The following is a 26,955-nucleotide window of genomic DNA, read 5'->3' as shown; positions in this document are numbered from 1 at the left end:
AATAACAACAAAAAGGACTATTATTTGAATGGTAAAATATTACAGCAAGCTGCTGTGCTGAGGAACCTATGTGTTCTTATGCATGTATCACAGAAGGTTGGTCTGCAAGTGCAACAGGTAATTAAGGAGGCAAATGGAATTTTATCCTTCATTGTTAAAGGAATTGAGTTTAAAAGCAGGGAGAGTATGTTGCAGCTGTATAGGGTGCTGATGAGACTGCATCTGGAGTACTGCATGCAGTTTTAGTCTCCTTACTTGAGAAAGTATGTACTTGCACTAGAAGGGGGTGCAGAGGTGATTCACTAGGTCAATTCTGGAATTGAGGGGATTGACTAATGAGGAGAGACTGAGTAGACTGGGATTATATCCATTGGAATTTAGAAGAATAAGGGGAATCTTATCGAAGCAAATAAAATTATAAAGGAAGTAGATAGAAGTAGAAACAATATTTCCAATGGCCAGATAACAAGGGCAAGAGGACATAGACTATAAAATAGGGGGAGCAGATTTAATATTGAATTAAGACAGAACTTCTTCACCCAGGGGATTGAGAATCTATGGAATTCCCCGCCCAGTAAAGTAGTTGAGGCTTCCTCAACAAATGCTTTCAAAGCTAAGACAGAGGGTGGGTAGGTGAAGCTGAGGCCACGAAAAGATCGGCCATGATCTTATTGAATAGCGGAGCAGGCTCGAGGGGCCAGATGGCCTACTCCTGCTCCTAGTTCTTATGTTCTTATATAAGGAGGAGGCATATATTAGGTATAGATAGCTGGGATGTGAATCTCTTCAAAACTATAAGGGGCCTAAGAGCATTCTTGACAGCAAAATCAGGAGGGCAAAAAGGGAAAATGAGACAGCCTTGGCAGATAAGATTGTGATAACCCAGAGATTAAACAAGCACATTAAGAGCAATAGAGACAAAATAGAGCCCTTTCACGATTAACAATGTCATCCACGTGTAGAACCACAAGAGATGGGAGGGATACCTAAAAGCATATTTTGCATCAGTTTTTACTGTGAAGAAAGAAATGGCAGCTAGGAACTCAGGGAAATAAAGAGTGAAGTCTTGAAAACAGTCCATATTACAGAAGAGGTGGTGCTGGAGTTCTTAAAAACATAAAGGTAGGTAAATCTCCAGGATCCGATCAATTGTGTCTCAGGGCATTGTAGGAAGTTAGGGAAGAAACTGTGCGGCCCCTAACAGAGATATTGCCATTATCTACAGCCAAGGGTGAGGTGCCAGAGGACTGGATGGCAGCTAATGTTGGGTTTTCATTTAAGAAAGCTGTGAGGTGAAGTCTGGAACTGTAGACAGTTGCGTCTGACATCAGTGGTGGGTAAGTTGTTGGAGGGGATTCTGAGAGATAGGATTTACATCCAGTTGGAGAGGCAAGGGCTGATTTAGAGATATTTAGCACAGTTTTATGCATGGGAAATCATGTCTCTCAAACTTGTTTGAGTTCTTTGAGGACGTAAACAAAAAGATTAATAAGGGCAAGGTGGTAGACGTTATCTGCATGGACTCCAATAAAGCCTTTGACAAGCTTCTGCATGATAGACTGATCAGTAAAATTAGATCACAGATCATTCAGGGAGAGCTAGCCAACTGGATACAAAACTGGCTTGACAGTAAAAGTTGGAGGGTGGTGGTTGAGGGTTGTTTTTGGGACTGGAAGCCTATGATCACCGGTGTTCTGCAGTGATCAGTGCTCGGTCCACTGTTGTTTGTCATTATATAAACGGTTTGATGAGAATTTAGGAAGCATGGTAGTAAGTTTGTGGATGAAGCCAAAATTGGTGGTATAGTTGACAGGGAAGGTTATCTAAGATTACAAAGGGATCTTGATTAATTGGGTTAATGGTTTGAGGAGTGGTAGGTGGAGTTTAATTTGGAAAGATGCATTTGGGTAAACAAACAAGGCTAGGATTTATACAGTTAATAGCAAGGCCCTCAGTAGTGTTGTTGAACAGAGACCAAGGGGTTGAGATACATAGTTCTTTGAAAGTTACGTCACAGCTATACAGGATGGTTAAGAAGCTTAGCACGCTGCCTTCATTACTCAGACCATTGTGTTTAGGAGTTGGGATGTCATTTTGGTGTTGTACAGGAAGTTAGTGAGACCATTTTTGGAGTACTGTTTACAGTTCTGGTTGCACTACTTTAGGAAGCATATTATTAAATTGCAGTGGGTTCAGAAAAGATTTCTCAGGATGTTACAGGCATTGGAAGGTTTGATTATAAGGATTGGCTGGATAGGGTGGGACCTTTTTCACTGAAGCACAGGTGGTTATGGGGTGACCTTATAGAGGTTTTTTAAATCATGACAGGCTTAGATAAGGTGAATAGCAGAGGTCTTTTCCCTAGGGTGGGGAGTTCAAAACTAGGGGGCATAGTTTTAAGGTGAGAAGAGAAAGATTTAAAAGGGACCTAGAGGGGCAACATTTTCACACAGAGGATGGTTAAGTATTTGGAATGAACTGCTAGAGGAAGTTGTGGCTGCAAGTACAGATACAAAATTTAAAAGACCTTTGGAAAGAAAAGGTTTAAAGGGATATGGGCCAAACACAGGCAGATGGAATGAGTTTAGATGGGTAAACTTGGTAAGCATGGACAAGTTTCTGTGCTGTATGACTCTCTCAGATGAACCCATTTCCCTTCTTACGTATGTGTAAGCAGATATATTGTTTTCTTCTATATTAACTCCATTCTGGAATCGTCCACTGATTGTAAAATGAGCAAGAGAGAACAACTCTATTTCATAACAATTAGAGTACTGCCCAAATCTGCCCCTAGCTCAAAACTCAACTGAACATGAAAATAAAGAGTAGGTTCTTCAATTTATAACAGCTAGAATAAGCCCAAAAACTCAAAATTAAGCATCTCCCAGAAATATCACTTTGCACATTCTTACAACCAAAGTCATCACCCTGTACCAACAATATTCAAACACATCCATGTCACCTTCCTGCTCCTAGTTTGTCTAGTTCTATCTGTTCTTCCCTAAAGGGTTACTGGATATTGTTTGCACGTTTGAACTACAGTAAGCATTACAGCATCATGTATATTATTACCTCTTTTTCATGCATTTGAATCAGAGTCTGTTCATTGCAGGTTGTGCTAACATTTCCGAGGTTTGCTTGAGGCAAAATCTACAGAAGGAAAATAAAAGTAAAACAAGGCGCTCAGTGATCAAACAGAAAGCATTGGAGAAAAGCCTTCAAGAAACACATTTTCTGATTATGAGTCGCTTTATTTTCCATACCCATAGTCATTTGGGAATCTAACACCTACCGGAGACAGAGGTATTGGTTGCTCTCTAAGATATCTGGGGTTTACAATCTGAGAAAACAAAAATAAGAATTATTATTGATCATGGAGGTCTTATTTTTTCTTTTAACTTTCAAACACAAAAACACAAAACAGATGACTTGAAAAAACTGATCACCTAAATATATTTCTCTAAATCAATCAAGCCTGCATTCAGAATTGTTTAGTTTTACCATATTGATGTTACTTGAGCCCTGGCTACACAACACTGCCAACTTTTTTTAAAATGAGGAAGCATGCTATAAATCCAAGTCACCTCGTTTATGTCTAATCCTGAAATGTAAATTGATCAGGTAACATTGAACAAAGTCAGGATAGTTTCAATCCTCGGAGTTTTAAATCATGGGATTGGACAATTTGTTGTGTTAGTCCAGCACAGAGAGATCTGAAGATGAACATAGCATACCTTTCAGTTCAACAGATAGAAATTGCATAACCCCTTGAGGTTGTGGTCTAGTGCTAAACTGCGTCATATTCTTCCATACTGGGCCATATGGAAATGGCACAGTGTAGATGTGGAACTGAGAGAAAAAGTCAGTTCTATTTGCTCCACCAAAAATCCTGTCTGGAAAATTAAAACACTATCAAATGGTAATCTTTAAGAAGTAATATTTTCAGAAACTGACATCCATTGCTAATAAACCTGATGACAAAACATTTTATTCACTGCACTTCCTCCAGACACGAATGGGGATGTGAAAGTAGCCTGTGGAAATCAAACAATTCAGGTCTCAATATCAAATGCACTGAGATGATTCAGTTGCTCCCATTCCAACTGAATTAATCAGGGAATTGACACCTTGTCCATATATGGATGGATACTAGTCGCCACTAAGAATTTGTGATGAACATTTGTTTTCCTATTTCTTGCATTCTTTCATTTGAGCAGCAAAAGACATTGACACTGCTGGTACCAATTAGGAAGATGACAAATTTCCTACCAAGTCAAAGACAAAGACAAACCACAGAGCAATTAATTACTCATTGAAACACTTCGATCAAGTACACATTGATCAAGCTTCATCATAGGTTTAGGATCAGAAATTACTGCTATGGTGCATGATTAATAGGTCCCAACAATGTGCATGTCTGCTCCAGAAACTAACAGAGACAGGCAAATAAGTGGATAAAAAGTAAAAACTCAATTTCATTTTCTTGTCAAAATTAAATCTTGACAGTGCTGTTAAATTAATTAAATTTTAATACAGCCACAATAAAGAAACTCACAGATTAACTATGGGCCACATGATTCACAAGTTAGTCAAAATTAGTAGCATACATATAATTGTTTCATTAGAGCCATAGAGATGTACATCACGAAAAGAGACCGTTCACTCAACTCATCCATGCCGACCAGATATCCCAACTAATCTAGGCCTATTTGTCAGCACTCAGCCCATATCCCTCCAAACCCTTCCTATTCATTCACCCATCCAGTTGCCTTTTAAATGTTGCAATTGTACCAGCTTCCACCACTTCTTCTGGCAGCTCATTCCATACATGCACCACCCTCTGCATGAAAACGTTGCCCCTTAGGTCTCTTTTATATCTTTCCCCTCTCATCCTAAAACTATGCCCTCTAGTTCTGGACCCCCCCACCCCAGGGAAAAGACTTTATCTATTTATCCTATCCATGCCTCTCATGATTTTATAAAACTCTATGAAGTCATCTCTCAGCCATCGACGCTCCAGGGAAAACAGTCCCTGCCTATTCAGCCTTTCCCTAGAGCTCAAATCCTCCAAACCTGGCAACATCCTTGCAATCTTTTCTGAACCTTTTCAATTTCACAACATCCTTCCAAAAGGAAGGAAACCAGAATTGCACGCAATATTCCAATACTGGCCTAACCAATATCCTGTACAGCCGCAACATGAAATCCCAACCCCACTACTCAATAGTCTGATCAATAAAGGAAAGCATACCAAACGCCTTCTTCGCTATCCTATCTACCTGCGACTCCACTGTCAAGGAGCTATGAACCTGCACGCCAAGGTCTCTTTGTTTAGCAACACTCCCGACGACCTTACCATTAAGTGTATAAGTCCTGCTGAGATTTGCTTTCCCAAAAAGCAGCACCTTACATTTATCTAAATTAAACTCCATCTGATCAAGATTCTGTTGTAATCTGAGGTAACCTTCTCCACTGTCCACTACACCTCCAATTTTGGTGTCATCTGCAAACTTACTAACTATACCTTCTATGCTCATATCCAAACCATTTATATAAATGTCGAAAAATAGTGGACCCAGCACCAATCCTCCAGTCTGAAAAACAACCCTCCACCACCACCATCTGTCTTCTACCTTTGAGCCAGTTCTGTATTCAAATGTCTAGTTCTCCCTGTATTCCATGAGATCTAACCTTGCTAACCAGTCACTCATGGGGAAACTTGTCGAATGCCTTACTGAAGTCCATATAGATCACGTCTCTGCCCTCATCAATCCTCTTTGTTACTTCTTCAAAAAACTCAATCAAGTTTGTGAGACATGATTTTCCACGCACAAAGCCATGCTGACCATCCCTAATCAGTCCTTGCCTTTCCAAATACATTCTGTCCCTCAGGATTCCCTCCAACAACTTGTCCACCACTGATATCAGGCTCACCAGTCAATTGTTCCCTGGCTTGCCCTTACCACCTTTCTTAAATAGTGGAACCACGTTCACCAACCTCCAGTCTTCTGGCACCTCACTTGTGACTATCGATGATACAAATATCTCAGCAAGAGTCCCAGCAATCACTTCCCAGCTTCCCACAGAGTTGTAGGGTGCACCTGATCAGGTCCTGATGATTTATCCACCTTTGTGCTTTTCAAGACATCCAGCACTTCCTCCTCTATAATATGGACATTTTTAAAGATGTCCTATCTATTTCCCCACATTCTATGTCTTCCATATCCTTCTCCACAGTAAATACTGATGCAAAATACTTGTTTAGTATCTCCCCCATCTCCTGCAGCGCCACACAAAGGCCACTTTGCTGATCTTTGAGAGGCCCTATTCTCCCCCAAGTTACCCTTTCGTCCTTAACATATTTGGAAAAACCCTTTGGACTCTCCTTAACCCTATTTGCCAAAGCTATCTCATGTCCCCTTTTTGCCTTCTTGATTTCCCTCTTAAAAATACTCCTACTGCCTTTATACTCTTCTAAGGATTCACTCGATCTATCCCGTCTATGCCGAACATATGCTTCCTTATTTTTCTTAACCAAAACGCTCAATTTCTTTAGTCATCTAGCTTTCCCTATACCTACCAGCCTTTCCTTTCACCCTAACAGGAATATACTGTCTCTGGACTCTTGTTATCTCATTTCTGAAGGCTTCCCATTTTCCATCTGTCCCTTTACCTGCAAACATTTGCACGCAATCAGCTTTTGGAAGTTCTTGCCTAATACCATCAAAATTAGCCTTTCACCAATTTAGAACTTCAGCTTTTAGATCTGGTCTATCCTTTTCTATCACTGTTTTAAAACTAATAGAATTATGGTGCTGGCCCCAAAGTGCTCCCCCACTGATACCTCAGTCACCTGCCTTGCCTTACTTCCCAAGAGTAGGTTAAGTTTTGCACCTTCTCCAGTAGGTACATCCACATACTGACTCAGAAAAGTTTCTTGTACACTCTTAACAAATTCCTCTCCATCTAAGCCCTTAACACTGGCAGTCCCAATTGATGTTTGGAAAGTTAAAATTCCCTATTACTCCTCAGTATTAAAATAATGTTTTGACATAAACTGAAGCATGGTTTAATCATCCACGGAATTGCTTGACAGAAACTGGACCACCATTTTGAAACCTCTTCTCTTTGTGCGATCATTGGGAGAAAACTTTTGAAGCCTCACCTATGGTGCTTTTTAATTCAAAGTTCTGAAAATGTTTAGCTACATGAGTAAAGAACACAAAAATGTTGAAACATGTTTAGATCTTTTGTATTGCCCAACTAAGGTTCGGGTTGGCAGTCAGGAACCAAAGGGAAGTGGGAATGGAGAAGATTGCATTAGCCACATAAAAGACTTGGATGAAGTTTCAGAGGAGCTTAAATATAATGAAATATCCTTTGACTGGTTCCTGCAACATAAATAATTCTTATCTACAACAGATTAATAGAAGTCAATACATTCCCATCACCTATCAATGTTTCAATAAAGAATTTAGGACATGTGGCTGATGCACTTGGTTAAATCAATGCTGTATAGTATATTCGCTATATGGGCTAGAAGAGAATTAATCCAGATATGCTGTTATATTTTTCTTCAGTATACAAAAACTCAGGAATAATCACATTCACCCAAAATACACATGCACTTTAATCTTCTGGGGTATTTTTTTCTTAAATTGAAAAACGAATATGTTTTCTTCTGTGGTTCTCACTGATTAGTCATTTACTAAAATGGTGGGTAACATGGGTGAAAATGTAGACTCTATTACCATGGAAATACCATAAGACACTGGATGAAAATAGTAGCTATTATTGTGATCAGCTAAATCAGAATAATCACTCCAGGAAATGAGCAGAAAGCACACTTCACCATTTTTGAGAAGCTCCAACGGTACATAAAATGGTAAAGGGTTGAGGCTAAACTGCAACAGTGTGCTTCAGGCAATTTGTGAACCGATATTCTCAGCGCTCATGGTGATGTAAAAGCATCATATTTATGAGCTGAACAGAAGCCTAAAAGCAAAGGAGTACTGAGCCTAATATATTTCTTGGGCGGCGCGGTAGCACAGTGGTTAGCACTGCTGCTTCACAGCGCCAGAGACCCGGGTTCAATTCCCACCTCAGGCGACTCTCTGTGTGGAGTTTGCACATTCTCCCCGTGTCTGCGTGGGTTTCCTCTGGGTGGTCCGGTTTCCTCCCACAATCCGAAAATGTGCAGGTTAGGTGAATTGGCCACGCTAAATTGCCCGTAGTGTTAGGTGAAGGGATAAATGTAGGAGAATGGGTCTGGGTTGGTTACGCTTCGGCGGGTCGGTGTGGACTTGTTGGGCCGAAGGGCCTGTTTCCACACTGTAAGTAATCTAATCTAAATTTCCATCAGAATTCCAAACTTGTTTAAGAAAGACTGTTAAGTTGCACAGAGAATGGTGGTATGGGTATGTGAAGTAAATATCCAAGCATATTTAGTCATATTGAATGCAAGAATCGTGAGTAAATCCAAAACTGCTGTCTTAAATATAACAGAGTCATGCACAAATCAAAAAGGAATTCAAGCAGAATGTCTTAAACTAGTGAGTGGTTCAAATGTGCGCCCAAGGAATAATTTGAGTGGAGCAGCATACACGCATTTAATAGGATGCTGAGCAAGAAAGATATGGACAGCTATGTTGATACATGGTGCATTAACACTACCGCATCCCAGCGAGGCCAAATGGCCCATTTCTATGCCGTGCATTTTATGTTAAAAAACTCAAAAATTTAAGTCAGCAGGTGCAATTAAAATGATGTCAGTATTGGACAACTGGCAGTGATTAATAACCCCTTAAAGAAATGCATTGTTTTCCCTGTTATTGTTACTTCGGATAAATTTCAAAAGTTCATGTTTTAATTTCTTCAGTGTTCTTAAACAAAACATATTACTATTGATTTCCTAATGTCATGTTGCTAATCATTTTCCATTTCTTGACAAGGAGCAACAGCTTTTATAAATGGCAAGTCCAGGCACACTTATTACTGAATTTTTTGCTGTCAACAATGGCCAACATTTTGGACTCTTAAACATAGACTAGGGGATCATGTCTCAGGATACATCATCAGCTATTTATGGCCAAGATGAGCAGGAACCTCTTTACTCAAATGTTGGAAAATCCTGGAACTTTTCAATTTGGATGGCTATTGATGCTGAGCATTTTCAAAGCTGAGATGGATAGATGTTTAGTTACTTCCCATATCAGGTGATATGAGAATATGGCAGAAAATGGAGTTGAGAGCAGAAGTTCAGACAAGATCTTTATCAAATGGTCGAGCAGGCTTGAGCGGTCAAATGAATTACTCCAATTTCTTGTACCTTTATGCTGTCAATTTGTGTTCTTCCTCTCAGGTTCAAAATAGTGATAGCCTTTAAACTCAGAAGAGAAGAAATCTTGACGCTAATTCTTAAGTCAAAATTAAGAGGGAAAGTCTTGCTGAGATGGACACCAAGTGAAAACAAAAACTGGTCAACTCAATAACTGAGGGTCCAGCAAATGCTCAGTTTGTTCCACATGATCCAAAACCAACAAAAGGGCTTTGGAAAGAAAATGCAACAAAGGACAAGCCAAACCAAGATTATAAATTTATTTCAGCAATTTTTTGAATCAGTTTCAGTGGTTTGTCAGTGCTTCTGGTCATCCTGAAGCTTTTGATACTCATTTTTCAGGATGTTTTATACCTGTCCCAGTCACAAAATCTAAGACCTCAATACTTACAATAAATAATTTACCCCTCAACTAAGTTTAAAAGTGTTGTTATCCCAGGTGCATCCTTTCCACCATCACCACATCAGATCATGTAATTAACTATAGCCTGGCAAAAGCAAGCTCAGCACATGTGACATTCACTGAAATGCAATGCGAGAGCTTGTCAGAAAACAATGATCAATGTCTAACCGACAGTGGTTCTCACATCATTTCTTGATGGCTATGAAACATAAGCAACTTACTAGTGTTACTGAAATAACTGCACAGAGGCCATTTCCCGTCTCCAAGTCACCCTTTATTTGCTAGTGCACATTACACTAGCTGTGGCCTGACAGCTTGGAGTCAGTCCTCAATTGAAGATATTCTAATCTCCTAGTTGTACGTATTTTTTCCTTACTGAGGAGATTCTAATCTTTTGGTTATATTTCTTTTCTCTCCTGGTTATTCTTTTTTCTTTTTTTTTCTTTTTTTCTTTTTTTTTCTTTATTTTAACCCCCACACTACCACCTAAGTGCGGTAGTGCTTATTTTATCCCCAGCACCCATGGTGTGTGTGTGCAGGTGTGAGACACAGTGGAAGATAAAACCCACACAGACATAGGGAGAATGTGCTAACTCCCCACAGACAGTTGTCCAAGGGTGGAATCAAACCCAGGTCCCTAGCACTATAAGGCAGAAGTGCTAACCACTGAGCCACCATGCCACCTGATTTCTCTCCTGGTTATATTGGTCAGCCAAGGTTTTCCTGATTGGCCCAGGTTAACAACCTAATCAGGAACCCCGTGATCAATAAGGTTCATCTGGTTCCAATCACTGGAAATACTATCAGGTCTGGTTCCTTTGACTCGGACTCAGATACAGGTGGCATGTATCAGACCGTGATCCGTCTCTTGCATCCGAAACGTCTCAAGAGAGTTTCCTCCTCTTCTTCCGGCAGTAACATTATTGAGGCTGCATCCATTTCAAGCTCCGTTTCCTCAACACTAGGTGGATGGGGAGCACCTGCTGTTTCTGAAAAGCCATCTGGCTGTTGAGAGGGGTCAGGTATGTTTTTTTCCTGCCCCATTCACAAGGTAACAGCTTTCAGGTGATCCGGTGTTCAGAACTGTATCACCTTTCCAAACATTTTAAGTGACAGGACTTGCCTCACGTAAATCTCGCACTTATACATGGCCATTTCCATGATTCCGGCACCAAACTTCGTCCCCTGAATTAAATAATCTCTTTTGCTTCGAAGAGGCATTTGGCCAGCACTGATGTACCTGCTGCCATTTCACCCTCCGAGACCACCACCACCACCACCACCCCCTGCCCCTGCCCCCACCACCACCACCACCACCACCACCACCATTTAAGCTGGTGCAGAGTCTTCTCCCCTTCAGCAACTCTGCCAGAGCTATCCTTGTTGTTGAGTATGAGGTAGTCGTACAATCAAAGAGAAGCCAGGACACTTCAGTATCAATTGGCACTGTAGGCTGCTCCTTTAAGCCTGCCTTCAACGTTTGGACCGTGCTTTGTGCCAGACCATTGGATGGATGGATGGATGGTATGGAGGTGTCCTTATGTGCTGAATGTCATTGGATTATAGGAAATATTCAAATGCCCTGATGATAAATGACGTCCTATTGTCAGTGACCAATAATTCCAGGAGTCCATGTATCATGAACAATGCTCGCAGCTTCTCAATTGTCATCCCTGAGTTTGCTGAATGAACTTTACGTACGGTCAACCACTTTGAATGGGCATCCACAATGACATGGGACATTAAGCCCATGAAAATACCAGGATTGTTGACATATAACTGAGTTCACAGTTTACCCGGCCTTTCTGAAAAATGTGGGGCCACCATTAGTGGCGGTTTTTGTCCTTTTTGGCACACTGGGCACTGCTCGACCAAAAGAGTTATGTGGGCAATCAATCCTGACCACCAGACACAGCTTCTTGCCAGCATCTTCATCTTGGATGACCCCAGAATTATTGGTCAAAGACATTAGGACATCATTTCAGGTGGAGTTCAGCCAGTACCTGGCAGTACCTTTACTCAGGACAATCACCCTTGCTCCCCACAGTAATATGCCATCCTCTACAATGACCTGGTCCAGAAAGGCTTCAATCCTGGTTGCAATGGCTCTTCTGTTTCCCCCATTACCACCAGATGTTTCAGTTTCTCTGGGACAGGATTGTTTTGTATCCACAGTTTGACATTGTCCACGGTGACTGGAAGTGTGTCCAGAAAGTTTAAAACCAAAACAGACTCTTCCAGGGGAGGCACCACCAGTGTAGTATTTTGCCATTGGCAGGCGGCTAAAGGCATGAGCCACTTTACCTCCCAAATGAGGGTTCTAAATTGTATGCGTATGCGCTGAGAATAAGGGCCCAATGCTGAATTCTATCAGAAGCTATGGGTGGTATCACCTTGTCGTCCTTCAGTAGACTGAGCAGGGGTTTGTGATTTGTTACTATGACAAATTCCCATCCATAAAGGTACTGGTGGAATTCCTCACACCAGTGACGACTACTAAACCTTTCTTCTCTAACAAGGCATACTTGTGTTCGGCATCAACCAGAATCCGGGAAGCATACATTGTCAGGCATTCCTCTCTGTTGGGCCACCAGCGAGCCAATAATACCTCAAAACCGTACGGGGACACATCACTTGTCACCATCTCTTGTTTAGAATAATAATGTGACACACCTTAGATGACAACAGCTGCTTTTTCACTTCCCTAAAGGCTACTTCTTGTCTATGTGACCATTTCCAAGGGTGACCCTTTTTCAATACCAGGCATAAGGGTCCCAAGGTGGAGGCCAAATTACGAATGAGTTTTCCATAATAATTCATCAACTTGAGGAAAAACCTAAGCCCTAGTACAGATGTGGGAGCTGGGACTCCTTTGATCTCCCCTCACTTTCTCTTCTAACAGGTATAACTCAGTTTTGTTGACTTTTGAACCAAAGTAGGTCATTTTGGGGTGCCTGGAAAACACATTATTTTTCCTGACTTCTGCCTCTGCTTCTGCCAGCAAGGCAAATGGCACCAGGCAGGCCTTGCAAAAATCTCGGAATTTTGTCCTGGTCAACATGTAAAGTGACTTTGGCCCTTTTGATAGTCCCATACCCATTCTGAAATATTCCTGAGTATTTCACTAGGACTTCACTGAGGCAGCTATTTTCCAATTGAAAAGTGTTGACCCAATCTAGGTGAATCCTGCTCAACCAATTCCACCCAATGGACCCAAGCCTTTTACTGCCATCAGTGGTAACTGCACCAATTACTTCTCAGAGGAGACTTGAACTGAAGTTGTACCCTTAATCTACAAAAGTTCCCCAGTCTGATTGAGGCCTTGCACAAAATTAAGGATTGGAAACACAAGTGAATCTTATTAAAGACAGATTCCGCAATCGCAGATACAGCTACACCTGTATCAACCTCCATGGGAACTGGGTGGCCATTTAACCAAACGTTAATTTTAACCGGTTCCGATTTCGATGCCACTAAGCAATTTAATTGTTCTTACCCACATGTAGGGGTATTTCCAAGGTGTGAACTCTCCTAGGCACGGCCTATGGGTTTTCTTATTCAAGTCAGGGCTTGTAGGAGTCTTTTGCTGTCTCAAGTCTGCATACTGGCAGTGACTACAACAGCTTGTCGGCTCAGATCCTGAAGAACTGTTTAACCACTTGGCCAAGGCTCAACTTTGTTGTGGGGTTCTACTGTGGCTGTCCTGGAGTTCCTCTGCTCAGAACACCCAGCGTAAGGTTCTACAATTGTCTAGACTCAAGTGGTGTTCCCCAAGCTCAATTCGACAGGTGAGGGTATTCACTTCTACTGGGATCCCATTCTTGTGGCTACTGAAATAACTGCAGAAGCTAGTTCCCGTCACCAAGTCACTCTTTATTAGTGCACAGCCAGCTTGGAGTCAGTCCTCAACTGAGGAAGTTCTAATCTCCTAGTTATATTAGTCAGCCAAGGCTTTCCTGATTGCCCCAGGTTAACAACCCCAATCAAGAATCTCTTAATCAACAAGGTCCACCTGTTCCAATCACTACAATTACATAAAGCAATTAGGTGCTTTCCACTTTTGCTGTTTAGCATCTACCTGCAACATCAAATGGCAGGGCAATGTTTCTTCTAAGATGCTGCATAAATTCTATACGCATTCCCTAAAACAGCTATGTATTTTCATGGAGAAATTTTTGCAATACCAAAGGCAGTATTCTATAACCAACATGGGGACCCTCATCAAACTTGATACAAAAAATATACTGAAAACCAAATTGAACATGCAAGTTCAACACCACAACATTTGAAAAAAAACCCTTGAAAGAATTAATAAAAAACTCTCCACCATCAAGCAATTCTCAACAACTGAAAAGAACAGTCAGATGCTTGGAGCACAGGCAAGCAAACCACAAAACCATGACCTTTACCCATACACTGACTTCATATGCAATATTTGCAATTGGACATTTAAATAGTTTCTCGTCTCAAAATGATACAAACCAAGGTGATGAACAACTAGTCTCCCAGCTGAACACTTTTCTATCAAAGCAATGGGAGAATTCATCAACACTCTTTTTCAATATTACATCCAAACTGCATAAAATTTTAAACACTTTAAAAATTCATTGATAGTCAATTAAAACTTTGATTAATAACAAGTAAAGATTTGTGATAATTAACATTATCACAATGATACATTGTTTTATTTGCTTAGCTGCTGCAGTGGAGAAACGCAGACTTTGCTGATCTCCGTGATTTCATAAAGGACTTGTCAGTGTATTTTGAAATTGAATTTACTATTTACACAAGTTAATAAAATCAGTAAAAAGGTGCCAGAGATTCAATCTCATTCCCAAAAGAATAAAGGGGATGGTAGAAGATTTTGTTCTTCCACACAAAGCATTATTACAAGGAATACTTTGCCATAGGCAACAACTGAAACAAGACTTTCAGATGTATTTTATTTTGGCACTGTGTGTTAATTGATAACTAGTGAAGTATTTCAAAAAGTAAACTATAAAAGGCACAGTGAAATCTCCAGTGGAAGAATTATAATAAGTATGCAAAGCACATAGATTTCTTCAGTGCTGTAATGCTTATGATGTTATATATAAAGATACTGATGCAACAATGCACTGCATCAAACTTAATCTGCAAGCCTTCGTTCTCCATTCAATGAACTCTTAATGTTAGCCAGGATTTGAGGCAAACAAGGAGTACAAACTGGCTGTGTATTCTGCAAGAAGGGAAGGAAAACACATGGGTAAGTAGGTGTTAGCCACCTTAGTAGCTGACAATACAATGACATTAGCAGAACCTGAAAGCAGGTCACCCCCTTGGCTTCACAGCTGGGGATAGAACAAGGCATATGATTGTCAAGGAGGAATAAGTTTTACTTCCCTTTAATTTTCTCCCTTCCTCTTCTGAAGCTGCCAATTCTTGCCAATGTATGATTGGTCATCTGCCAAGACCTCACCAGAGTGAAGGGGAGCATAATAAAAGAACAAGGGGAATACATGAAAACATACATGCACCATCACATGCATTGAGTACTTATGAATTTCCTTTTACTGAGGGAATAATGAGAGCCTGAGAATGACACATCTGTCTGCTAATCAAAGCGTTCAATTCCAAACCACAAAAACAAAGCTAAAACTGTTCATTACTATCCTTTGAACTCTCCGATTAGTGACTATGCTTCCTGGTACTTGTTTGTATTTTTGTATACACACATCTTCATTTACTTGTTGGCTCCTTATACTGTTTTTTTTTAGTGATGACAGTACTTCTCTGACAAATGCTGATGCTGTATGAAGCAGATTAATCAAAGTAGATAATGGAAAAGGAATAATTTTCATCCCTTCACTGATTGCCAGGGCTTATTTTAGTAGTCACATGGTTTCTGATATTAAAAGCTGTCACCGTGTTATTTAATCAGGTGAACATACTTAAAGCCTGCATGTTTTTGTGGGCTTTTTATGACCATTGTGATATTATACTGTCACAACTAAAGGTTTAATTAGAAAAGTTACAGATAGATTGCAATTTTCTTGCATACTTTTATAACAGATGTAGCCTTCTGCCCCTCTGCAGTCCAGTACATTTCCCAGGGTAGTGCAGTACTGCAGCTGTTTGTGGTGTCGTCTTCACTGACTACCGAAATGTCTTTGAAGTTTATAGAGGCCAATACCATTCTATTTGCTCTCATGCAAAGCCACAACTAAAGGATATGGGATGACTGTACTGACTTTGATCTGCTTATTACTAATATTGTATTCTCAACTGAGTTTAGTCACTGAACTGCAAAGCTGTTGTGTGGCTATTGGTTACTCTATTTATGTGACGAACCGGAAACTTGACAAAGTGCCGAGAATTTACAAGAGATTTTAACTATTTGCAGGATCATTGACGTTCACTATTCTGAAGACAAATCCAAGAATGTGAGACAAATTTAATTCAATAGCCAAAATACAACTTCTACCAAACCACAAAATTACAATGTATTAGCAAGGATTTCTTTTAATCCACTTAAAATCCAAACTGCATTCCTTGGGGTGATTGATGCAATAGTGACGGAGGTGAGACACTCAATGAGTCTTCCCTGCTTCAAGTGCACCCTCTGTAGGCAAGATTTTCTGATTCATAGTGATTTATTTGACAACAATATTTGGTGGGATGAGATGAAAGGTGAAAGGTGAAATTGGAACATAAAAATTGACTTGTTGGAACATATGACCTTTTTATGTTGTAAAACTATTAAAACCAAGAGAAGATAAACAAGAACATACCCCAAGATTCCAGCTATTTAATGTTGCTTCAAAGTCACTCTCATCAGAAGATGTAACAGCTTTGAGTTCAGAAACCACCTGGAAAAACAATTTAAATAACTTTTACATGAGACTGTCATGAAACAAAGGGTTTCCAAAGTGAAGAATGAAACTAAATGCTCTCTGATACATTTTATCCAAAATACACTTGAAATTAGGTTAGTTGTAATTTTAAAAAGTGAAGACCAAAGCTATAAGTTTGAATTCTAGGCACCTTTTGGAACTGGTTACTTTCTCACTGCTGCAGAAAGCATGTTTTTGCCATTTATCGGTTTAAAGCTAATCTACTCTAAAACTCAATTTATTCTCTTCTGATACTTTCTCTTGATGCACCTACTTAATCAATCCTTTTCAGGGGTCAGTTAGCTCAGTTGACAAGGCAGCTGGTTTGTGCTGCAGAGTGATGCCGTAAGTGTGTTTCAATTCCCACATCAGCTGAGGTTACCATGAGGGAAATTCTTTCTCAACCCCTCTCCTTGCCTGAGACATGGTGACCCTCAGGTTAAACCATGAGTCATACCTCTCTCCCTGATGGGACAGCAATCCTATGATCTGGTAAGACAATAGCACCTTTAATTTTCATGCTTGAAAATTTCACCTGAGCCTCGCAACCTCTTCCTCTTGATCGAAAGAATTCCAGATTTCAATCACGTTTTGTGTGAAAAATCTTCTTGATTTCACTCCAAAATAGCTATGTTATGCCACCTTACACAATACAAGACACAGCCTCAGGACATGAATTTCCTTTCTTCCTGTTTCCACCATACTGAGGGCAGTAAGTTCTAGGTCATTGCACTTGCTACAGAACAATGGAATATAACCAAGATGTGTGAGATGATGTATTTTGGAAAGTCAAATCCAAGGAGGACTTATACACTTAATGGTAAAGTCTTTGCAAGTGTTGCTGAACAAAGAGACCTTGGAGTGCAGATTCATTGTTCTTTGAAAATGGAGTACAGGATAGATAGTATAGTGAAGATAGCATTTGGTATGCTTGCATTTATTGCTCAGTACATTGACTATAGGAGTTGGGAAGTCATGTTGCGGACATTGGTTAGACCACGTGTGGAATATTTAATGCAATTCTGGTCTCCCTGCTACAGGTTGGATGTTGGGAAACTTTAAAATAAAGGTTTAAAATAAAGGGAGAGGCTGAATACACTGGGACTTATTTACCCTGCAGTGGCAGAGGCTGAGGAGTGACCATATAGAGGTTTACAAAATCATGAGGGGCATGGATAGGGTAAATAGACAAGGTCTTTTCCCCAGGGTCAGAAGTCCAAACATAGAAGGCACATGTTTAAGGTGAGAGAGGAAAGATTGAAAAGGGACTGAAGGGGCAATCTTTTCACACAGAGGTGGCACATATGTGGAGTGAAATGTCAGAGGAAGTGGTGGAGGCTGGTACAATTGCAACATTTAAAAGGCATCTGGATGGGTATATGAATAGGAAGGGTTTAGAGGGATACGGGCCAAATGCTGACAAATGTGACTAGATTAATTTAGGATAGTTGGTCAGCATGAACGAGTTGGACTGAAGGGTCTATTTCTGTGCTATGTATCTCTATGCCTCTAAGTGGCAACAAGTTGAACACGCTATCACTGCAATCGATGATTTAAAAAGGAAACTGGACGGGCATGAATGAAATAAACCTTCAGGGTTTCAGGTATTAGGCAGGGCAATGGCACTGGGCTGTTCCACAATGAGTTGGCCTTGATGGTCAGAAAAGCATTCTTCTATATCACAATGGAATTCCCCTTCATAGGAAATAGGTCCATCTATATAACCTATCAAAATGCATAATTTAAAAAAAACATTTTAGATAATTTCTCAACCATAAAATGCAATGAAGCCTAATTTATGCAATGTCTCTCTATATTTTAACCCTTAAAATTCCAAGATCATTTTGATCAATCTGCACTGTGCCCACTCGAACATGCTGCTCCTGAGGTCCAGTACACAAAACTGAAAACAGTACTCCAAACAAGCAAGGTTTTGTGCCATTAAAGCATCAATTACTCAGTTTTATTGCATAAACCTATTCAGCTCAAGGCCAAATATTCCATTAGCCTTTTGGAATATTTTTTTCAGAAATCAATATTGCCATAACCAAAATTGTATCAATTAAAACAGCTTTTGCAAAAGGGGTATGTGTACAAAAATTCAAGGACAAGAAACTTCACGACCAAATATCTCAAATGCTTTACAGCCAATGAAGTACTTTGGAAATGTGGGCACTGTTCTATGAAACATAATAGTCAATAAGGCATATAGCTAACTCCAACAAATAGCAAAATTACAATGTTTTCTGTCATGTTGAATGAGAAATAAATATTCACAAGGGCACAATGGATAATATTCCTATGCTTCTTCAAATTAGTTCTGCATGCCAAAAAGCAAGAAGGGGTTTTCATTTTTCTGTCTTACCTGAAAGAAAGCAACTGAGACAATGTAGCACTCCCACACTTCATGGATTGTTAGCCTTGATGTTTACAGTCAAGCATTGGAATAGGGCTTGAATCCAGAGCCATGTAACTCACAGACAAAATCACTACTAACGGCTGATGCACAACTTAAAATACAAATGTGTAACTCTACTAGCAAGCTTGTTTCTTCATCAGAAGTCTAATCCATTTGTTTCTTCGGTCATTCTCAGTCAAAGTATACTTTGTTTCTTCTGCTCTATTACATGGAGGATAACTGCATATTGTGTATGATTAAATTATGTTGCAGAACTAGGAAGAAAACCAGAGGACTTTCTAACAGAAAGATAATGTTGGAGACTTGGAGAAAACAGCCAAGGCAAAGTAAATTAAATGACTGCAGGAAAAAATAAAATTAAACAAGAATAAGTTCCACTGAACAAAGACATCAAAACAGAGCATTCATCCAAACAAAAACTGGGAAATACAACAGGTGCAATAAATGAGTTCAGAAAGAGATAGCACACAGCAATGAAGCAAAAAAGAAAACAAAAATCAAAGACTTGTAAATCAAACAGAGATTAACAATACATACATCTGAAAACATATTTCGCATAAAAATGAAATAAACAAACTAACCATAAAAATGTAGACCAAAGGGGAGGAAACCTCAAACCACAAGTTTGGTGAAGTGTTGGATTCAATCAACCCTTCAGAGGAGCTCCAGAATGGATGGGTGTTTCAGCAGTTTACCAATCAACAGCTGGTACATATACTAGCTGATAAGACAGTCCTCTCATTCCAGGTATTAACCTAGTAAGCTTCTACTGAACCACCTCCAATGCATTTACAGCCTCCCTTAATTAAGGAAACCAAAACTTCTTTGAAATGTGGTCTCACCAACACACTGTAAAACTGAAGCACAACATTCTTTCTTTTGTTTTCAATTCCTATTGTAACAAAGGATAGAATTTTATTGAGAATATATTGGAGTTGAGAAATGCAGTTGGGTTAAAACAATCTCCATTTGACAGGCTATTTCAATGAAAAGTCTAGACAGTTGCATCCTCAGTAAAAGGATCAATTATTTGGCTGGGTTCCTAATGAATTCAAGAATAAATCTTCACCATGTTTTGTCCAAGTCAGAGGCCACAAGGAAAAGTTACTCCGAGATTTCAATGTGACAAGCTGACAAGACAAAACAACATTTGGATTACTGAACTGAACTTCAACCTGCACAATACAGAAATCACTGCTGTTGAATGATACTCCACGAGTCACACTATTAGCATAAATATTTTGATTGAAAGACCAAATTGGTCAGTTGTTTCTTTTGTACTGCCACGTGAATTATTAAGACTTTCACCAGACTTCTTTGATGAACTCAAAAATAATCTGTTAACAACTCGTTTTCAAGAACAAGTGGCAAACTTAACTAACCTTCAAGCTACAATCTGGAATTAGAAGTATTGTTCCTCTATTTAAGAAGGCAAGTAGGGATAATCCAGAAAACTATAGATCGATGAGTCTTGCATTGGTGATTGGGAAGCTATTGGAGAGAATTCCAGAGGATAGATTTACACAATTTGTAAAAGCATGGCCTAATTCGGAACAGTCAGCATGGCTTTGCGCAGGGCAGGCCTTCTATACCTAAAACAAAGACAGACTCACAACACAGATATGAACACATGAAATAGTGGAGAAATTGAGCATTCGGCTCCTCAAGCATGCTCTGCAATCAATAAGGTAATTGAAATTTACCCTTGGTATTCCTCAAAAAGAATCTGTCCACCTGTCTTCAAAATACTTAATAAACCTGTCTTTTCTGCTACAGCATTCCAAAGTTGCTCAATGTTCAGAGAAAATGTCCCTCTTCATTTCTGTCCTGAAAGGGTAACCACTGATTTTAAAACAGTGCCTTCTAGTTCTGGACTAATCAACAAGACAAAACATTATTTCCACCTTGTCAACACTATTCAGGAGCTTATACATTTTAATCAAGTCACTATTTCTAAGTCCCAGTAGAAACAAGATCAGCCTGTCCAAGCTTTCCTGATAAGACAGTCCTCTCATTCCAGGTATTAACCTAGTAAGCTTCTTCTGAACCACCTCCAATGCATTTACAGCCTCCCTTAATTAAGGAAACCAAAACTTCTTTGAAATGTGGTCTCGCCAACACACTGTAAAACTGAAGCACAACATTCTTTCTTTTGTTCTCAATTCCTATTGTAACAAAGGATAGAATTTTATTAATCGTCTTGATTACAAGCTCTACTTGTATATTAACTTTTTGTAACTCATACTTTATGTGACACTTAAATTCCTCCATATCTCAAATCTGCAGTTCTCCATTTAAGCAATACACAACATTTTCATTACCCCTGCCAAAAGAACAATATCACATTGTTTCAAATGATTTCCACAAAAACTCCAGATTTTTACCATTGTCTACCTACCTAAATCTGTTTGCAACCTCTTTCCATCTTCTTCACAATATACTTTCCGACCTATTCTGGTGTCATCTACAAATTTAGCAGCATGCCTTCACACTACACATCTAAGTCATTGATGTAAACTGTAAAACATTGAGATCCCAGCAAGGACCTCTGAGGTACTCCACTTGTTACGTCCTGCCGATCGGATAAAGACTCATTTATGCATATTCTATTTTCCACCAGCCAGCCTTCTATCCAAAATGTTTGCTCTACATCATAGAACATACAACTGTACAGCACTGGACGCAAAATTAAACCGATCCATTCTGACTGCCCTTAGCCCATATCCCTCCATTCCTTGCATATTCATGTGCTTATCCAAATGTCCCTTAAATGCCCCATCATACCTGCCTCTACCACCACCTTTGGCAGCACTTTCCACACTCCTACCATCACTTGTCCCTCACATCTCCTTTGAATCTTTGCCTTACTCTCACGTTAAATGCATGCCCCCTAGTTTTAGATATTTCAACTCGGGGAGAAAAAGATTCTGACAGTCAACCCTATTTACACATCTCATCATTTTATAAACTATCAAGTCTCCCCTCAGCCTCCACTGCTCCAGAGAAAACAACCCGAGTTTTTCCACCCTCTTCTTATAGTACATACCCTCTAATCCTGGCAGCATCTGGTAAACCTCCTCTGCACCATCTCCAAAGCTTCCACATCCTTCATGTAATGTGGCGACCAGAATTGAATACATTATTCCAAGTGTAGCCTAACTAAAGTCTTGTAAATCTGCAACATGACATCCTGACCCTAGTATTCCCAACCAATAAAAGAAAGCATGCCATACACCTTCTTTACCACCTTTTCTACTTGCATGGCCACTTTCAGGGAGCTATAGAATTAAACCCCAAGATCCATCTGTACTTGAATGTTGTTCATGGTCATGCCATTAAATGTATACTTCTTCCTAACATTTGACCAATGTGCAGCACCTCAAATTTACCCAGATCAAACTCCATCTGCCATTTCGCCACCCATATCTGCAACTGATCTACATGCTGCTGTATACTTTGACAATTTTCTACACTATCCGCAATTCCACTAATCTTTGTATCATCTGCAAACTTATTAATGCATCCATTTATACTTTCATCCACAGCATTTATATATATTACAAATGGCAGAAGTCCCTGTGGAACATCACTAGTCACAGATCTCCAACCTGAAAAACAACCTTCCACCACCAGTCTCTGCCTTCTATGGGCAAGCCAATCCTGAATCCACACAAACAAGTCACTGTGGATCCCGTGCATCTTAATCTTCTGGATGAGACTATCAAGAGGGACCCTATCGAAAGCCATACTAAAATCCATATCGACAACATTTACTGCTCTACACTCATCGATCACCTTTGTCACCTCCTCGAAAAATTTAGTCAAGCCCATAAGACATGACCTGCCCATCAGAAAGCCATGCTGACTATTCCGAATTAGGCCACACTTTTGCAAATGCGTGTAAATCCTATCAACAGGAATTCTCTCCAACAGCTTCCCAATGACCAATGTGCAACTCACCGATCTATAGTTTCCTGGATTATCCCTATTTAGAGTCATAGAGTCAAAGAGATGTACAGCACGGAAACAGACCTTTCATTCCAACTCGTCCATGCAGACCAGATATCCCAACCCAATCTAGTCTCACACGTCAGCACACGTCCCATGTCCCTCCAAACCCTTCCTATTCATATACCCAACCAAATGCCTTTTAAATGTTGCAGTTTTACTAGCCTCCACCACTTCCTCTGGCAGCTCATTCCGTACACGCACTACCCTCTGTGCGAAAAAGTTTCCCCTTAGGTCTCTTTTAAATCTTTCCCCTCTCACCCTAAACCTATGTCTTCTAGTTTGGACTCCCCCACCGCAGGGAAAAGATCTTGTCTACTTATCCTATCCATGCCCCTCATGATTTTATAAACCTCTATTCTTAAATAAAGGAACAACATTTGCCACTGGAGAAGTCCTGGACGACTAGCAAGTAGCTAATGATGATACAAAGATCTTGGTCAAGGCCCCAGCCTTGCCTCTCTCAATAATCTGGGGTAAATACCATCGGGCCCTGGGAACTTATCCAACTTAATGTTCTTCAAGAGACCCAACAGCACTTCTTTCTTGATCTCAAAATGCCCTAGCGTATTAGCATGTACCACAAAAATCTCACTATCCTCCATGTCCTTCTCCTGGGTGAACACTGACGCAAAATACTCATTGAGGAACTCATGCACATCCTCTCTGTCTCTGAGCACAAGTTTCTTTCTTTTTTTTTGTAAATATTTTTATTAGCAAAAAAGATTTGACTTTACAAAAATATGAAGTTATTGAAAATACAACCAATAACAAATACCAGCATAATAAAGAGAAAAAAAACCCCAAAAAATAGTAAATTACAATACAACTACTGCCCAGCCCTTCTTTATTCTTGAGTGGGCCTACCTTCTCCCTGGTTATCATCTTGTTCTTAATGTATGAATAGATGCCTTGGGATTTTCTTATCCCTACTTGCCAAGGTCACTTCATGGCCCGTTCTTGTTCTCCTAATTCCCTGCTTGAGTTCCTTCCTGCTTTCTTTATATTCTTCATGAGCCCTATCCAATTCTAGTTTGCTAAACCTTACATATGCTTCTTTTCTTTTGACTAAATTCATAACCATGCTCGTAATCCAAGGGTCCTTTACCAGGTCATCCTTATCCTTCATCCTAAATGGAACATGCCAGTCCTGAACTCTCATCAACAGGTCTTTAAACAATTCCCACATGTCAAACATGGACTTGCTTGATAACAGGCCCTCCCAATTAATATTCGCTAGGTCCTGCCTAATACTGCTGATGTAATTTGCCCTCCTCCAATTTAGTACCTTGCCACAAGGTCCTGACTTATCCTTATTCAAAGCTTTCTTAAAACTTAAGGTGTTATGATCGCTATTTCCAAAATGTTCTCTCACTGTAAAGTCAGTCATCTAGCTAGGACCATTAGCCACTACAAGGTCCAGTTTGGCCTCTCCTCCAGTTGGACTATCCACAAACTCTTTCAAGCAACCCTCATGGATGCACTCAACAAATTCTGCCCCTCTTCTAAGGGAAGTTAAAGTCACCCACTTTCCATAATCTGTCTACATATTTGGTCCTCAATGTCTCGGTGGCTGTTAGGGGGCTTATTGTATAAATCCATCAGAGTAATTACAATAAAATATTTTTATTGAAAAATATGTTCTTTATGAAGTTATAAAATTACAAAAGTATGATAATATAACAACAAAAACAATAAACAATAAACCAACTACTATACTACTCGACAAAAGAACTCACAACTACACTCATTACACATCAGTAAATAAATAAGTAAATAAATAATGCTGCTCAGCGTAACAAGACCTCAGCTCTCAACCTTCGGGAGCATCAATTATTAAACCCACATTTGCTCGAAATTCTTCCTCTCAAGATGTTTAGCTTTTTAAACCAAACTGCCATGGCCAGACAAAAGCCCTAATTAAAATGGCAGACAGATCTGCTTCCAAATAATTCAAAAAGGGCAGCCATGTCTTATAAGAATTGCACCATGTTTGTAAGAAAGTCCAAAGGAATGTTTTCTATAATTAACTTATGCCACCCCAATAGACCTGGAGGATTCTCAGACACCCAGCATATCAGAATGTTCTTCTTTGCACAAAAGGTGAGGATGCTCAAAAGCTTTCTCCCATGTATATCTAAGGGAGATAAATTCGGCAAATCCAGGAGAAGAGAAACCGGGTCCACCTTGACTTCGGTCCCCAAGACCCCCTCTATTACTCCTGCCACAATGCTCCAGTATGTAAAGAACCTGTGGCAGGACCACAGACAATGAGTGAGGGTAGCTGTTTTTATTTTACATTTGGGAAACATTGAAGACACACCCTGCTTAAATTTTGCAAGACAATCTGGGGCCAGATGAGCCCTATGAAGAATCTTTAACTACACAGCATGGGTCCTATTACATATTGAAATCTTCCTCGCACTCTCACAAATGTCCTCCCAAGTTTCTGGAGTGACCTCCACCCTTAACTCTCTCTCCCAGACCTCCCGTAATTGCTCAATGTCACCCGAAGAACCTCCCCATAGAGAGTATTCGCTGAAAGAGTGCTCTTAGCCTGAAGCACCCTCTTTTCCATATCAGATCTGTAACACTCAGTCAGAAGTGTAGTCTCTTTTCAGATAAAATCTCTGATCGGAAAAAACCAAAGAGGTCCCTGCTTGATAATCCATACTTATGAGTTATTTGATCAAATGACATTAACGTTTCATCTTCAAACAGGTCGCCCAAACAAGAGACTCTCCTATCCGCCCAGGATTTAAACCCAGGATCCATTGTCCCTGGCCGGAAACCTGTCATACCAACTATGGGAATATGGAAGGATATTTTAGACATATTACCCACCATCTGTCTCATTGCACTCCACACTTTCACACTATTAATAACTACTGGATTGCGGCAATGTTCTGCACCTATCCTCATTTTGTCCAGAAACAACAGGTGAAGAAGAGGACACTTCGCCTGGGTGGCCTCAATGTCCAACCATATCGACGCCGAGTCCTCACAGACCCAATCACTCACAAAAGATAAAAGGGAGCTCAATTGACATCCGGGAGATCCACTCCTCCCAATCTCTGGGGCATTTGCGATTTCGTAAGCATCATAAGCTTCATTTTGCCAGAGCAAGAGGAGAGAAGGAGGACTGAAGCGAGGGCTGACGGGAAGGGTAAGTTTTCCTGCATAAAAAGGGACTTACCTTGGGAGTCAAGCCTCCATTTTGCCAGAGCGGCGAGGAGAGAAGGAAGAGCGAAGCGAGGACTGCCAGGAAGGTAAGGGCTTCATTTTTATTTGGGCAGCGGCTATACCCGAGACACTACAAGTGTAGTATCTGCCTCCCGCCTCCCCCCTCCTCTAACCGGAAGAAAAAGACCCTGAAAGGTAAGGCTTTAATTTCTTATCCTTCTTTTTTCATTTATTTAAGTGCATTGTTTGGTTTTAGCTCGTTCATATAAAGCTAAGCTGACAATGGCAGGAGACCTCAGACCCCTGGCATGTGACTCTTGCTTGATGTGGGAGCTTAGGAACGTGTTGGACGTTCCCAACTCTTACACTTGCAAGAAGTGCGTCCAGCTGCAGCTGTTGTTTGACCACATGATGGCTCTGGAGCTGCGGATGGACTCACTGTGGAGCATCCACGATGCTGAGGAGGCCATAGATAGCACGTTTAGTGAACTGGTCACACCGCAGGTTAGGATTGCTGAGGGAGACTGTGAATGAGTGACCAAAAGACAGAAAAACAGTAGGTAGGCAGTGCAGGTGTCCCCTGCGGTCATCTCCCTCCAAAACAGGTATACCATTTTGGATACTCTTGAGGGAGATGGCTCACCAGGGGAGGGCAGCAGCTGTCAAGATCATGGCACCGTGGCAGGCACTGCTGTTCAAAAGGGCGGGAAAAAGACTCATAGGGTCATAGTCA

At 40.3% G+C, this 26,955-nt stretch overlaps 1 protein-coding gene across 1 annotated transcript in view; it reads right to left on the bottom strand.

The window, feature by feature from the left end:
- Positions 1-26,955, bottom strand: part of cep112 (centrosomal protein 112) — a 557,597-nt gene that overhangs the window by 445,562 nt on the left and 85,080 nt on the right. The window contains exons 6-8 of the mRNA XM_088000744.1: positions 16,511-16,588; positions 3,293-3,340; positions 3,073-3,150 (exon numbers count right to left, since the gene is read on the bottom strand). Coding sequence (XP_087856870.1) covers positions 3,073-3,150; positions 3,293-3,340; positions 16,511-16,588 — 204 coding nt within the window. The remainder of the gene's footprint in view (positions 1-3,072; positions 3,151-3,292; positions 3,341-16,510; positions 16,589-26,955) is intronic.

Source organism: Chiloscyllium plagiosum, unplaced genomic scaffold (genome assembly GCF_037043375.1).
Source record: "Chiloscyllium plagiosum isolate Xiang-an unplaced genomic scaffold, Cpla_swu_hap1 HiC_scaffold_25, whole genome shotgun sequence".
NCBI classification, from domain to species: Eukaryota; Metazoa; Chordata; class Chondrichthyes; order Orectolobiformes; family Hemiscylliidae; genus Chiloscyllium; species Chiloscyllium plagiosum.
Note: the sequence above shows the minus strand (reverse complement) of the source record. Positions and strands in the feature narration are given on the sequence as shown.